Below are 12,652 nucleotides of genomic sequence, written 5' to 3' on the forward strand. Positions count from 1 at the left end.
TTCTTTTGAAACATTAAAGAACAACGTAAGGCAAAAGTAAGAGAAACTGATGTAATTAATGTACATCTAATGAGGAGCATACAAAAAAACACCGTCCGAACAGGCCTTAAAGGCCCAACGGTACCGACTGACCGTCATGTCATCCTCTGCCAACAGGTGTCAACGGATGTGAATATGAAGAGGCATGTGGTCAGCACACGGCTCTCCCGACCGTTTCCAGTTTTCGTGCCGCTAATTCTCAACAAGTAGCTCCTCAATTGGTCTCACAAGGGCTGAGTGCACCCGGCTGGCCGACAGCACTCGGCAGCCCAGACGATGACCAAAAAAAAATGGTCCAAATGGCTCTGAGCACTATGGGACTCAACTTCTGAGGTTATTAGTCTCCTGAACTTAGAACTAATTAAACCTAACTAACCTAAGGACATCACACACATCCATGCCCGAGGATTTGAAACTGCGTAGCGATCTCGCGGTTGCCACACTGCAGCACCTAGAACCGCACAGCCACTTTGGCCGGCAGACTGTGACCCATCCAAGTACCAGCCAAGCCCGACAGCACTTAACTTCGATGTTGTGACGGCAAGGTGGTTGGCTGATGAGGAGTATATACACTCCTGGAAATTGAAATAAGAACACCGTGAATTCATTGTCCCAGGAAGGGGAAACTTTATTGACACATTCCTGGGGTCAGATACATCACATGATCACACTGACAGAACCACAGGCACATAGACACAGGCAACAGAGCATGCACAATGTCGGCACTAGTACAGTGTATATCCACCTTTCGCAGCAATGCAGGCTGCTATTCTCCCATGGAGACGATCGGAGAGATCTTGGATGTAGTCCTGTGGAACGGCTTGCCATGCCATTTCCACCTGGCGCCTCAGTTGGACCAGCGTTCGTGCTGGACGTGCAGACCGCGTGAGACGACGCTTCATCCAGTCACAAACATGCTCAATGGGGGACAGATCCGGAGATCTTGCTGGCCAGGGTAGTTGACTTACACCTTCTAGAGCACGTTGGGTGGCACAGGATACAAGCGGACGTGCATTGTCCTGTTGGAACAGCAAGTTCCCTTGCCGGTCTAGGAATGGTAGAACGATGGGTTCGATGACGGTTTGGATGTACCGTGCACTATTCAGTGTCCCCTCGACGATCACCAGAGGTGTACGGCCAGTGTAGGAGATCGCTTCCCACACCATGATGCCGGGTGTTGGCCCTGTGTGCCTCGGTCGTATGCAGTCCTGATTGTGGCGCTCACCTGCACGGCGCCAAACACGCATACGACCATCATTGGCACCAAGGCAGAAGCGACTCTCATAGCTGAAGACGACACGTCTCCATTCGTCCCTCCATTCACGCCTATCGCGACACCACTGGAGGCGGGCTGCACGATGTTGGGGCGTGAGCGGAAGACGGCCTAACGGTGTGCAGGACCGTAGCCCAGCTTCATGGAGACGGTTGCGAATGGTCCTCGCCGATATCCCAGGAGCAACAGTGTCCTTAATTTGCTGGGAAGTGGCGGTGCGTTCCCCTACGGCACTGCGTAGGATCCTACGGTCTTGGCGTGCATCCGTGCTTCGCTGCAGTCCGGTCCCAGGTCGACGGGCACGTGCACCTTCCGCCGACCACTGGCGACAACATCGATGTACTGTGGAGACCTCACGCCCCACGTGTTGCGCATATTCGGCGGTACGTCCACCCGGCCTCCCGCATGCCCACTATACGCCCTCGCTCAAAGTCCGTCAACTGCACATACGGTTCACGTCCACGCTGTCGCGGCATGCTAGCAGTGTTAAAGACTGCGATGGAGCTCCGTATGCCACGGCAAACTGGCTGACACTGACGGCGTCGGTGCACAAATGCTGCGCAGTTAGCGCCATTCGACGGCCAACACCGCGGCTCCTGGTGTGTCCGCTGTGCCGTGCGTGTGATCATTGCTTGTACATCCCTCTCGCAGTGTCCGGAGCAAGTATGGTGGGTCTGACACACCGGTGTCAATGTGTTCTTTTTTCCATTTCCAGGAGTGTAGATTACGTACTAGGTCTACAACTTTGCTTCCGCCGTTTTTTCTCGAAGTTCGGGGTTTTATTGCGAAAATTTACAAAAAAATATGATTTATAGTATTGGCCACGCTACTACATTATCCCAGCTTTCGGATAGCATACGAATGACACGGCGGAAGAACTGGGCGTCTTTTGTGGAGATCCATGAATGGATTCAATTTTGCACTTGTTCATGTCATCGGAAGTGCTAGTCAGCCACACTGTATGCAACTGATCGATAAAGGTAGTAGTCAGAAAGAGAAACGTATGGAGAATATGGCGGGAGGGACAGGACTTCTCATTTCAACTTTTCCATGCATATTTTTACGGGTTTTGCCGCATGGGGTCGAGCACTGACCTGCTGCAAAATTACCTTTACGTGTCTACCGCTGTATTGTGGCCGTTTGTGTTTCATTGCTGGACTCGAACGCATCAATTGCTTTCGATAACGATGTACTGTGACTGTTTTTGTCTGTTTCAGTAATTACGAAAACTTTCTGTCTTCCCACGCCATGCCGGTCCTCGACATCAAAATCACCGTTCTTGGGGCGTTGAAAACATTCTCTGCACGTTCTTCCACTAATAGTTCCCTCACCATTGGTCTTACCCAGAGTTTTAAGAGCCACAGCCGCAGATTTCTTCATGTTAAAGCAGAAAATTAAAACTTCCCGCAAATGGCGAGAAATGCGTAAGTAAGTTGACGTATTTAATGGAGAATAACCTTATGCTGCAATCACAAATCGACTAATATTTTTATGGATTTATGTTTACAGATGCCGAAGCGTATTGTATTACAGCTATGACCAGCCACCTGAACCCACTTGCCGCTACCGCCGTCCATTGCAAAACGGCGGCAGCAAAGTTGTAGACCTAATAATACAAGGTTCTGATCAACATCAACAATGAAATTACCGTTTAGAAAAAAAAAACGATTAGATAATCTTCCGTTGTTGATAGTTGTAAAATATTCCAGAAACTGTTCTTCTGAAATGCTCTCCCGCTAAAGTCGAATTTGTATAAGACAAAGCGGAGCGTAGGATTTCTCTCAAACTCTCACAGTTATTATTTAGATATCAAGCGTGCAATTGTTGTCTTAATATGTTCCGGCATCGGCATTCTAATGGAAACGATTTTGTGAAGTTGTTTGAATACAGGTGTATGGAAAAAATGAAGAATAATAAGTCATGAGATTCGAACAACCATAGTTACATTCATAGTAGGGAGAGGCCTGGACCTACTAGACGACGATGTGGACCAACTACTGCCTTGAAGCAAACATTTGTGTTAAATTATTATACACTCCTGGAAATGGAAAAAAGAACACATTGACACCGGTGTGTCAGACCCGCCATACTTGCTACGGACACTGCGAGAGGGCTGTACAAGCAATGATCACACGCACGGCACAGCGGACACACCAGGAACCGCGGTGTTGGCCGTCGAATGGCGCTAGCTGCGCAGCATTTGTGCACCGACGCCGTCAGTGTCAGCCAGTTTGCCGTGGCATACGGAGCTCCATCGCAGTCTTTAACACTGATAGCATGCCGCGACAGCGTGGACGTGAACCGTATGTGCAGTTGGCGGACTTTGAGCGAGGGCGTATAGTGGGCATGCGGGAGGCCGGGTGGACGTACCGCCGAATTGCTCAACACGTGGGGCGTGAGGTCTCCACAGTACATCGATGTTGTCGCCAGTGGTCGGCGGAAGGTGCACGTGCCCGTCGACCTGGGACCTGACCGCAGCGAAGCACGGATGCACGCCAAGACCGTAGGATCCTACGCAGTGCCGTAGGGGACCGCACCGCCACTTCCCAGCAAATTAGGGACACTGTTGCTCCTGGGATATCGGCGAGGACCATTCGCAACCGTCTCCATGAAGCAGGGCTACGGTCCCGCACACCGTTACGCCGTCTTCCGCTCACGTCCCAACATCGTGCAGCCCGCCTCCAGTGGTGTCGCGACAGGCGTGAATGGAGGGACGAATGGAGACGTGTCGTCTTCAGCGATGAGAGTCGCTTCTGCCTTGGTGCCAATGATGGTCGTATGCGTGTTTGGCGCCGTGCAGGTGAGCGCCACAGTCAGGACTACATACGACCGAGGCACACAGGGCCAACACCCGGCATCATGGTGTGGGGAGCGATCTCCTACACTGGCCGTACACCTCTGTGATCGTCGAGGGGACACTGAATAGTGCACGGTACATCCAAACCGTCATCGAACCCATCGTTCTACCATTCCTAGACCGGCAAGGGAACTTGCTGTTCCAACACGACAATGCACGTCCGCATGTATCCCGTGCCACCCAACGTGCTCTAGAAGGTGTAAGTCAACTACCCTGGCCAGCAAGATCTCCGGATCTGTCCCCCAATGAGCATGTTTGGGACCGGATGAAGCGTCGTCTCACGCGGTCTGCACGTCCAGCACGAACGCTGGTCCAACTGAGGCGCCAGGTGGAAATGGCATGGCAAGCCGTTCCACAGGACTACATCCAGCATCTCTACGATCGCCTCCATGGGAGAATAGCAGCCTGCATTGCTGCGAAAGGTGGATATACACTGTACTAGTGCCGACATTGTGCATGCTCTGTTGCCTGTGTCTATGTGCCTGTGGTTCTGTTAGTGTGATCATGTGATGTATCTGACCCCAGGAATGTGTCAATAAAGTTTCCCCTTCCTGGGACAATGAATTCACGGTGTTCTTATTTCCATTTCCAGGAGTGTATGTTTTTTGAACACTTCCTTCCTTACTTAAAATATCTATAATTATACAAAAAAAATGGCTCTGAGCACTATGGGACTTAACATCTGTGGTCATCAGTCCCCTAGAACTTAGAACTACTTAAACCTAACTAACCTAAGGACATCACACACATCCATGCTCGAGGCAGGATTCGAACCAGCGACCGTAGCAGTGCGCGGTTGCTGACTGAGATCCGCCCGCAGCTCGTTGTCGTGCGGTAGCGTTCTCGCATCCCACGCCCGGGTTCCCGGGTTCGATTCCCGGTGGGGTCAGGGATTTTCCTGCCTCGTGATGGCTGGGTGTTGTGTGATGTCCTTAGGTTAGTTAGGTTTAAGTAGTTCTAAGTTCTAGGGGACTGATGACCATAGATGTTAAGTCCCATAGTGCTCAGAGCCGTTTGAACCATTTTTGACTGAGCGCCTAGAACCGCTAGACCACCGCGGCCGGCTATAATTATACACATACACCTCTGTGGGCATTGGACTGTTTCACTGTGGATGCATATCATCTTTCGTCCCCTAGCAGAAATACAGTGAGTCGGTGAGTGACGAGGAAAATGAACGACGTTGTAACATCAGAGGAGAGCAGCAGTCGGGAATTTGAGTCGGAAGGATAGCATGTCCGGATGGCCGAGGCGGTCGAGGCGAGCGTTCGCGAGAATTTGGGTTCGAGTCCTGGTACGGTTATAAATTTTCAGGAGCAGTTGTTGAATTATTTCAACGTCCAAAGCATCCAACTCGTACAAATTGCCCTTTAGTTAAAATTAGTGGTCCAGTGTTTGTCATAGTCCTAAACTGGATAAAAGAAGACGAAATACACGGAAATTTAGTATATGGAACCACTTGCGTTTCGCCGATGATGTAGCACTTATTGTGCATACATCAGATAAACAACCAATGGAAGGACTTAACAGAGTAAGTCTGAAAAACCAACTACTAGAATGCCTCACTGAATTTCTATACATCTATACCTCCAAAACTAAATAGTACGTTACAAATAAGTTGACCATTTTTGCACTTACGGTGCTGTAGAAAATAATTGGATCTACAACAAATAACAGAAGACGAAAAATAGCTATGAATTACTTTGGTGAACTGCGCTTCCTTTATACCTGAAATGGAATTTTTACCAACAGAATGTTTAACGAGATTTTAGTAATGCAAAAGACTACGGCTTTCAACACGGAAATCATTCAAAAAATTAATGTCGGTCAGCGATCAGTGGAGAGATGTAAGCTAAGAGCTGTGTGGTAGGAGTGGTAAACAAACAAATGGATAACGAAACAGACATATTTCTGCCTCTAACAAAAATGAAATGGAGATGGGCAGGAAAAGTGGCCTGGCGATGGATGTTCATCGGACAGGGGAAGTTCTCTGATGGATTACAAGAGAAGAGAGAGGACTGATTGACCACCTAACGGAACTTCGGTAGACGACATTAGGAAACCTGCAACAGGCATATCAGTGCGTATAACTGAAGAACGTGGCGCATGCAAAACTGTAGAGGAGATCTTTATCCAGTAGTGGCTCTCAAATAAATGTCGGATGATTATGAAAAGAGGATTTATGGCTGGTACACACCTGTGACGGGAATTCGCCTCGATCAGCTGGCTCGCCGTTAACTATTCTTCCGTTCAGTGACGACACCGCGTGCATCACTGCGGCACCTGTAATACACAACCATAACACATAGACCTTAGAGGACTACTCTAGAGAAGATATTTCGTATTTGATCTCAACAGAACTCTGCGTTAGGCCCGGTGACCAGCGCGGCCGTTGAGCGATGCACCAGATGCATGCTGCCTATTTTAAAGATTTCCAGAGCCTACAAAGCTTAGATTTTCAGTATTTCACACAACTGAATTATTGACCGAATTTAAATATTTAAAATGGCATCTCATTAAGATATATAATCTCACGTTAACAGTTTAACACAATAATTCAAACATTCAACTTAGAAACTGTGGAGACGTTTTGAGACTTCCAGCAAACTTTACACTTAATTTCAAATGTCTGCAAAACTTTTTCTCGCTGACATAGCGCTCAAAATGATAAAAGGAAACTAGTTTATCGCTTACCACATTTTCGCTGTTCATACGAGATACTACAATATAAGACTCAGTATTTTAATTTATTACTTCTTTACTATTAACTCTACTGGAGACATATTTTACAAATAATATCCACATACAACGCTGAATGTACCTGCAAATACATAACATTGCACGACAACTGGACATGGCATTTTATACGCGCACCGGAGTTCGATTCTCTAAAGAATCTGGTTGGAGGGGGCTGGGAGGAGGGGGCGAGGTGGGTGTTTACTGGTGCTTTCAGATGCCTCGACAGGAGTGAAGTGATCTCACCGTTGCTACGCTGACGTCCTTCCAATTTCGATATATTCACCAGCTTAGGGACTCACTCTGCATCGGAAGTCTTATGAGGTAGATTCCACAACCCCGAAATTGAAACAGTTCGCAGAGATAACAATGATGCTTCAGTCCAAAAGATCGTTAAGGAGAAATTGTGGCTGAACCGTCAGCTTCGTTGTCCAGAAGAGCGTTATTTATGTTTTAAACTAAATTACAATTGATCATTATCAGCTGTGAAATTACTCTGAATCTCTGCAAAGTGTTCGTCAAAGCTTTACTGTTTGTACGGGGTGTTCTGAAACTATTCTTTCACATTAATCGAGGAGGTAGAGAACACAGAAAAAAATATTTCGACAACGAACATATGGGCTCCGAAGTCAAGTGCTAATACCAGGGAACATTTTGTCGGTGGTGCTGGCATATACTGTTGTGTCGGTGAGCTGACTGGGAATGTGTGCTGACATACAAAACTGCTCTCTGTATATGGATGGTTGGATCTGATGTCTGCTCGGAAATACGCCGATTCATTCGTAAACATCATCGCCTTGTGACAATAACGGTAAGTTACTTGTAAACATAGCGACTCAGGTCCGCAGCTCGTGGTCTAGTGGCTAGCATTGCTACCTCTCGACCACTGGGTCCCGGGTTCGATTCCCAGCCGGGTTGGGGATTTTCTCTGCCCGGGGACTGATTGTTTGTGTTGTCCTCATCATTCCATCATCATCATCCTCATCATTCGTGACAGTCGCTAGATTGGACTGTGAAAAAAAACTGGACTGTGAAAAAATTCGGACTTTGTACGGACACTGATGACCGCGCAGTTGACCACCCACAAACGAAACATCACAGCGATTCAGTCGCAGTCATTATTTCCTTGTGACGGCAACAACATGGACCGGTTTACATACACTGAAATGGCTGACATGCGTCCGGTATACGGGTCTGTGAATGGATGAACTGCAGTGAGAGGATGCCGACAGCGCTTTTCCACTCGCCAAGTTCCACAGCACGAAACATTCGGACGTCGGCATCACCTGCTACGTGAAACAGGCACTTCTCGCACAAGCAGGCATGAAACAAGTCAGGATCTAACAGCGTGAATTCCCGAAATGATAGACGAGATTCTGCGACATTCTGAAGATACTCCATCTACAAGTACACTAAGTATTGAACGCATCCTTAGTGTCAAATATACCCTTGTCTGGAATGTGTTATAGCACCAGCAGCTTTATGCTTTCCATATTCAGCGCGTCGCATTATTAGCACCTGAAGATTTTTCACAACACAGGCAGTTCGCACAATGGTTTTTACAACAGACTGCCCTGCACCCAGTAATGCCGGCCGAGGCCCTGTACACCGACGAGGATTTGTCACCCGCGAAAGGTGTTTCAGTATCTACAATTCGCTTGTTTGTGAATCCACGAGCTACTCGACTTCGTGCTCAACAGCCATTCGGTGTTACTGAGTGGGTGGTAGTGAAAAGTTGATTGGGCTATAGATTCCTCTATTCCACCTCAACGAACTGAGATATCACATTTTCGTGGAACATTTGTTGCCAGGACTGCTGGAGGCTGTACATATGAGCGTCAGACAAATGATGTGCCTTCAGCTCGGTGGGACGTGCCAGCCCATTTCAGCATTTCTGTGAGGAATCATTTGAGAGCTCCTTTGGGAATCTATGGATCAGGGGTGTGACCTGGTCATCCAGGTCACCTGACCTCACGTGTCTGGGTTTCTTCCTAGGGAGGGAAATATCAAGGAGTTGGTGTATGAAACAGTTGTGGAAACAGAAGAAGATCGCGTTGCCGGAATTGCCATCGATGCAGGTGTCATTGCAGACACGCCAGGAATGTTCGAACGGACAGAACAATCAATGTTCCGACTATGTAACGCTTGCATACGGACCAGTGGTCACGCATTCGAGCAGTTCCCTTGAACGCCACTGCTGTAATAAGCGTGCTAAACTACCCTCTGTGTAAATCGTCCCTAACAACAGAAACTGCCGTCAGGGACCATATGATCCAGAACTCAATATATATTCGATAAATTATTTTAATTTTTTTAAAGTATTAAAATCTGCTAAAAAATTTTTCAACCCCATTAACTGTTACCAATTCCTTTATTATAGTATCACGCATAATCGCGTCCTCAGGTGTATACATATAACTAATTTAACATTGGTTCGTTAAAATACCCTGTCTCCCGACGTTCGGATGGCATTCGAATTGCCAGGATCGCTTAAAAAGGATGTTTACAAGATGAAACATCAAAAACTCGAACGTGCGGCAGGCGCAGGCAGTGTACTCGAGCACTGTGTGATCTTCTAATAAAGGAACTGCTAACAGGTAATGCGGCTACCAAAAGGTTTTTTTAAATGAAATATTTAATCGTGTAACTAAGCTGTGGTTGGCCAAACCGTCAAATCGTAAATGTATTTGTTTTGATGTTCTCTATCTCCTGAATTAATTTGAATGAATAGTTTCACAACACACTGTATATTTAACAGTAGCTAGGACTTTCTTGTGAAATGATGGTTTACTGTTATAGATAGCCGTCTTTATCTCTCTTTATCCGTGCGATTTCTGATATCAGTAATCCTGCCACACGGTCTTCAGAAAAAATGTACGTAGATGGCAGTAGAACGGTTCTGCTTATGCTCTAAACTTTCTCAGTAAAATTTGGCAAAAAGAATATCTCCTTCTCTCTAGGGATATCCATTTGAATACTCACTGCCATCTTTTTCGAACAAATCTAACAGCATGCCTCTGAACTCCTCCATTGCCTTCCTTTAATCCGACCTTGTGAGAATCAAATGGTTCAAATGGCTCTGAGTACTATGGGACTTAACATCACTGAGGTCATCAGTCCCCTAGTACTTAGAACTACTTAAACCTAAGTAACCTAATGACATCACATATATCCATTCCGGAGGCAGGATTCGAACCTGCCACCGTAATGGTCGCGCAGCTCCGGACTGAAGTGCCTGGAACCCCTCGGCCACCGCGGCCGGCTTGTGAGAATCCCAAACACTCGAGCAGTATTCTAGAATGTCTCGCAAAAGTGTTCTGTATGCCGTCTCCTTTATACATGAGATACCATATAATAAACTGAACTCGAGCTTTCGCCTTCCCTGCAATCGACCTTAGTGCTCCTTAGACTGCATATCGCTTTGCAACATTACGCCTAGGAATTTAATTGGCAACACTTTATCAAGAAGCACAACACTAATACTGTGTTCGAACAGGATTGCTTCTCCTACTCATCTGCATTAACTTGAATTTTTCTATATTTAGGGCAAGCTGCCATTCACAACACCAAAACGTGATTGTTTCTAAGTCACAATGTATCGCCCTAAAGTCAGTGAATGACGATAGTTTCCACCATACTACAGCGTCATCAGGAAACAGACGCAAGATTGCTGTTCACGCTATCCGACACATCACTTCGCTGGGACAGTCCTCACTGTACCTTTGTGTCTGATGAACATGGTGTCGAACACAGAGCGGTGGATTCTATAACTTAAGACGTCCTCTACCCACTAACACATACCGTGAGCTTAGGCATTCGTTAACAGGCTAAAGTGGGGCACTGTGTGTAACGCTTTCCGCAAATCTAGGAATACGTGATATACTAGTTGCCCTTCATCCACGATTGGCAGGGTATTTTTATTTATCAGTCTTTCTACTGGTTTGGTGTGGCCTGACACGAATTCTCATCCTGTGAAACCTCAGAGTAGCGCTTGTATCCTACAGGATCAATTATTTTTTGGATGTAGTATATCTTTACAGTTCCCTCTAGTACCATGGAAGTTGTTCCTTGATGTCTTAGCACATGTCATCTTCGCAGAAAATCGGTTGAACACGGCTAGCTGAGTATCCACGAGAGATGCTTTTTAGATTCGAGCTAATTTTTGGACAGAAGCTCTTCTGTCTCACGGAAAATAATTATATTCGAAATTAAAATAAGCTCAAACTGACGTTAAGGATACCTGTCTGTAATTTTGGTGGTTCGTTTTACACGTCACGTCGTTTGCGTACCTCGTGAACAGTAACTGGCCTGTGTGCACGCAGCACTCACTTTCTTTTCTGACGAAGTGAAGTTAGTGGCCTGAAGCGATAACGGCGTGTTTCGGAGCGAAGCGATGCCGTGTGAGCAGTACTGTCAGCCGCGCTTGGCAATTGAAACAATGTTGTGCGAGCAAGAGAACTTATCTCGACGCAACTTGAGTGAACCAGTTGGTTTAAGTACTCGCTTGGCGACCATATGAGAAGCACGTACTTGATTAGAAAGTCTTCTGTTCTCCAACATCTTGCAAATGAACTGCTCGGGGGAACACAATGGTAAGCGCCATCGCCGTGTATTTTGCGGTAGATGGCTAATGACACCATATGTGGGATGCACAATGCAGTAAACGTACTAGTAGTTCCAAATTCACCTAACAGGTGTCAGGGCCGAGCTTAATGGCAAGCGCCACTGTCCGTCTGTTGCGGAAACATAATGGTAAGTGACAGAGAGAATGACGGCAAGTAAAAACATCTCCGAGATTATGGCAACAGTGAACATGGCATAAGACGAGAAATATACATTCAATGATACTAATATTTTCGAGGGGGATCCAGAATACATTCCTAACGATTCAGATGACTCAGAGGTATGTTATGTTGTAAATATACTGTCTTAAGTACGTTTCACGAACATAATGGTAATTGTAAGTACATACCATTATGTTCCTGAAGTACGTTAATTTTGAGGTTATTTTAGAATGGCTACATTTTTTTTTTTGGCTAAGTGGTGTATGAATGCGCATTTCTCATTTATATTATTACATGTAATAATAATAATGGTAACGGTAATAGTAGTTATCGTTGTTATACAGGTTAATAGCGAATCAGATCATATTGCCCAAAACAACGAACAGTGTATCGCTCCTGCAGAAACCATTCAGGAACAGACAAAGAGATCGTCTCGGAAAAGGTGCTGCTGTGACCAAAATAAGAACTGGAACATGGTACTGTTTTGGAAATATCTAATTTCAACTGGTAGATTTCGTGTGATTGAAAACCACTTCTCCATGAGCTGGCACACAATGTTGCCATCCGATAGAGATATCGCGACAATTGAAAATTACGTTCGCCAACAAGTACAAGATGTGTACAGTCCAGATCAGTGGTGCGAGATCATCAAGAAGTCGGCTAAGAAGAATCCATTGCTTGTATATAATATTGAAAGAGAGGATTTCTATCAAGTACGATACTCTAAAGAAGCGTTTGTCTTCACAAAGTAGACAGTTTATGGTCGATATGTCAACCTAAGGAAAGTATGTAAGTAGAAGGTGACCTCCGAATATCCATCATCTTTATTCATCAGCGAGACATTTTGTCATGACATTTGGCATGAAATAAGCTTCAGGAAACGTGGAAGGCAAGGACCAGTTCCTATGCCACGACTTAAATACAATGGGCCAAGGCTTATTGAAAAGAAGAATGTTGCTGACG

The 12,652-nt window shown here is 46.1% G+C and overlaps 1 protein-coding gene across 2 annotated transcripts in view; it reads right to left on the reverse strand.

Annotated features, from left to right (window-relative positions):
* LOC126282953 (trypsin-like) overlaps positions 1-12,652 on the reverse strand; it is a 68,351-nt gene that overhangs the window by 39,413 nt on the left and 16,286 nt on the right. Inside the window, exons 1-2 of one of the 2 annotated variants that reach the window (XM_049982234.1) lie at positions 11,146-11,182; positions 6,367-6,452 (exon numbers count right to left, since the gene is read on the reverse strand). In XM_049982234.1, the coding sequence (XP_049838191.1) occupies positions 6,367-6,441 (75 nt within the window). In that variant the 5' untranslated portion in view covers positions 6,442-6,452; positions 11,146-11,182. Of the gene's footprint in view, positions 1-6,366; positions 6,453-11,145; positions 11,183-12,652 lie in introns of those variants that run through there. The other variant, XM_049982233.1, reaches the window with a different exon arrangement.

The sequence above is a fragment of the Schistocerca gregaria genome, chromosome 1, assembly GCF_023897955.1.
Source record: "Schistocerca gregaria isolate iqSchGreg1 chromosome 1, iqSchGreg1.2, whole genome shotgun sequence".
Lineage (NCBI taxonomy): Eukaryota > Metazoa > Arthropoda > Insecta > Orthoptera > Acrididae > Schistocerca > Schistocerca gregaria.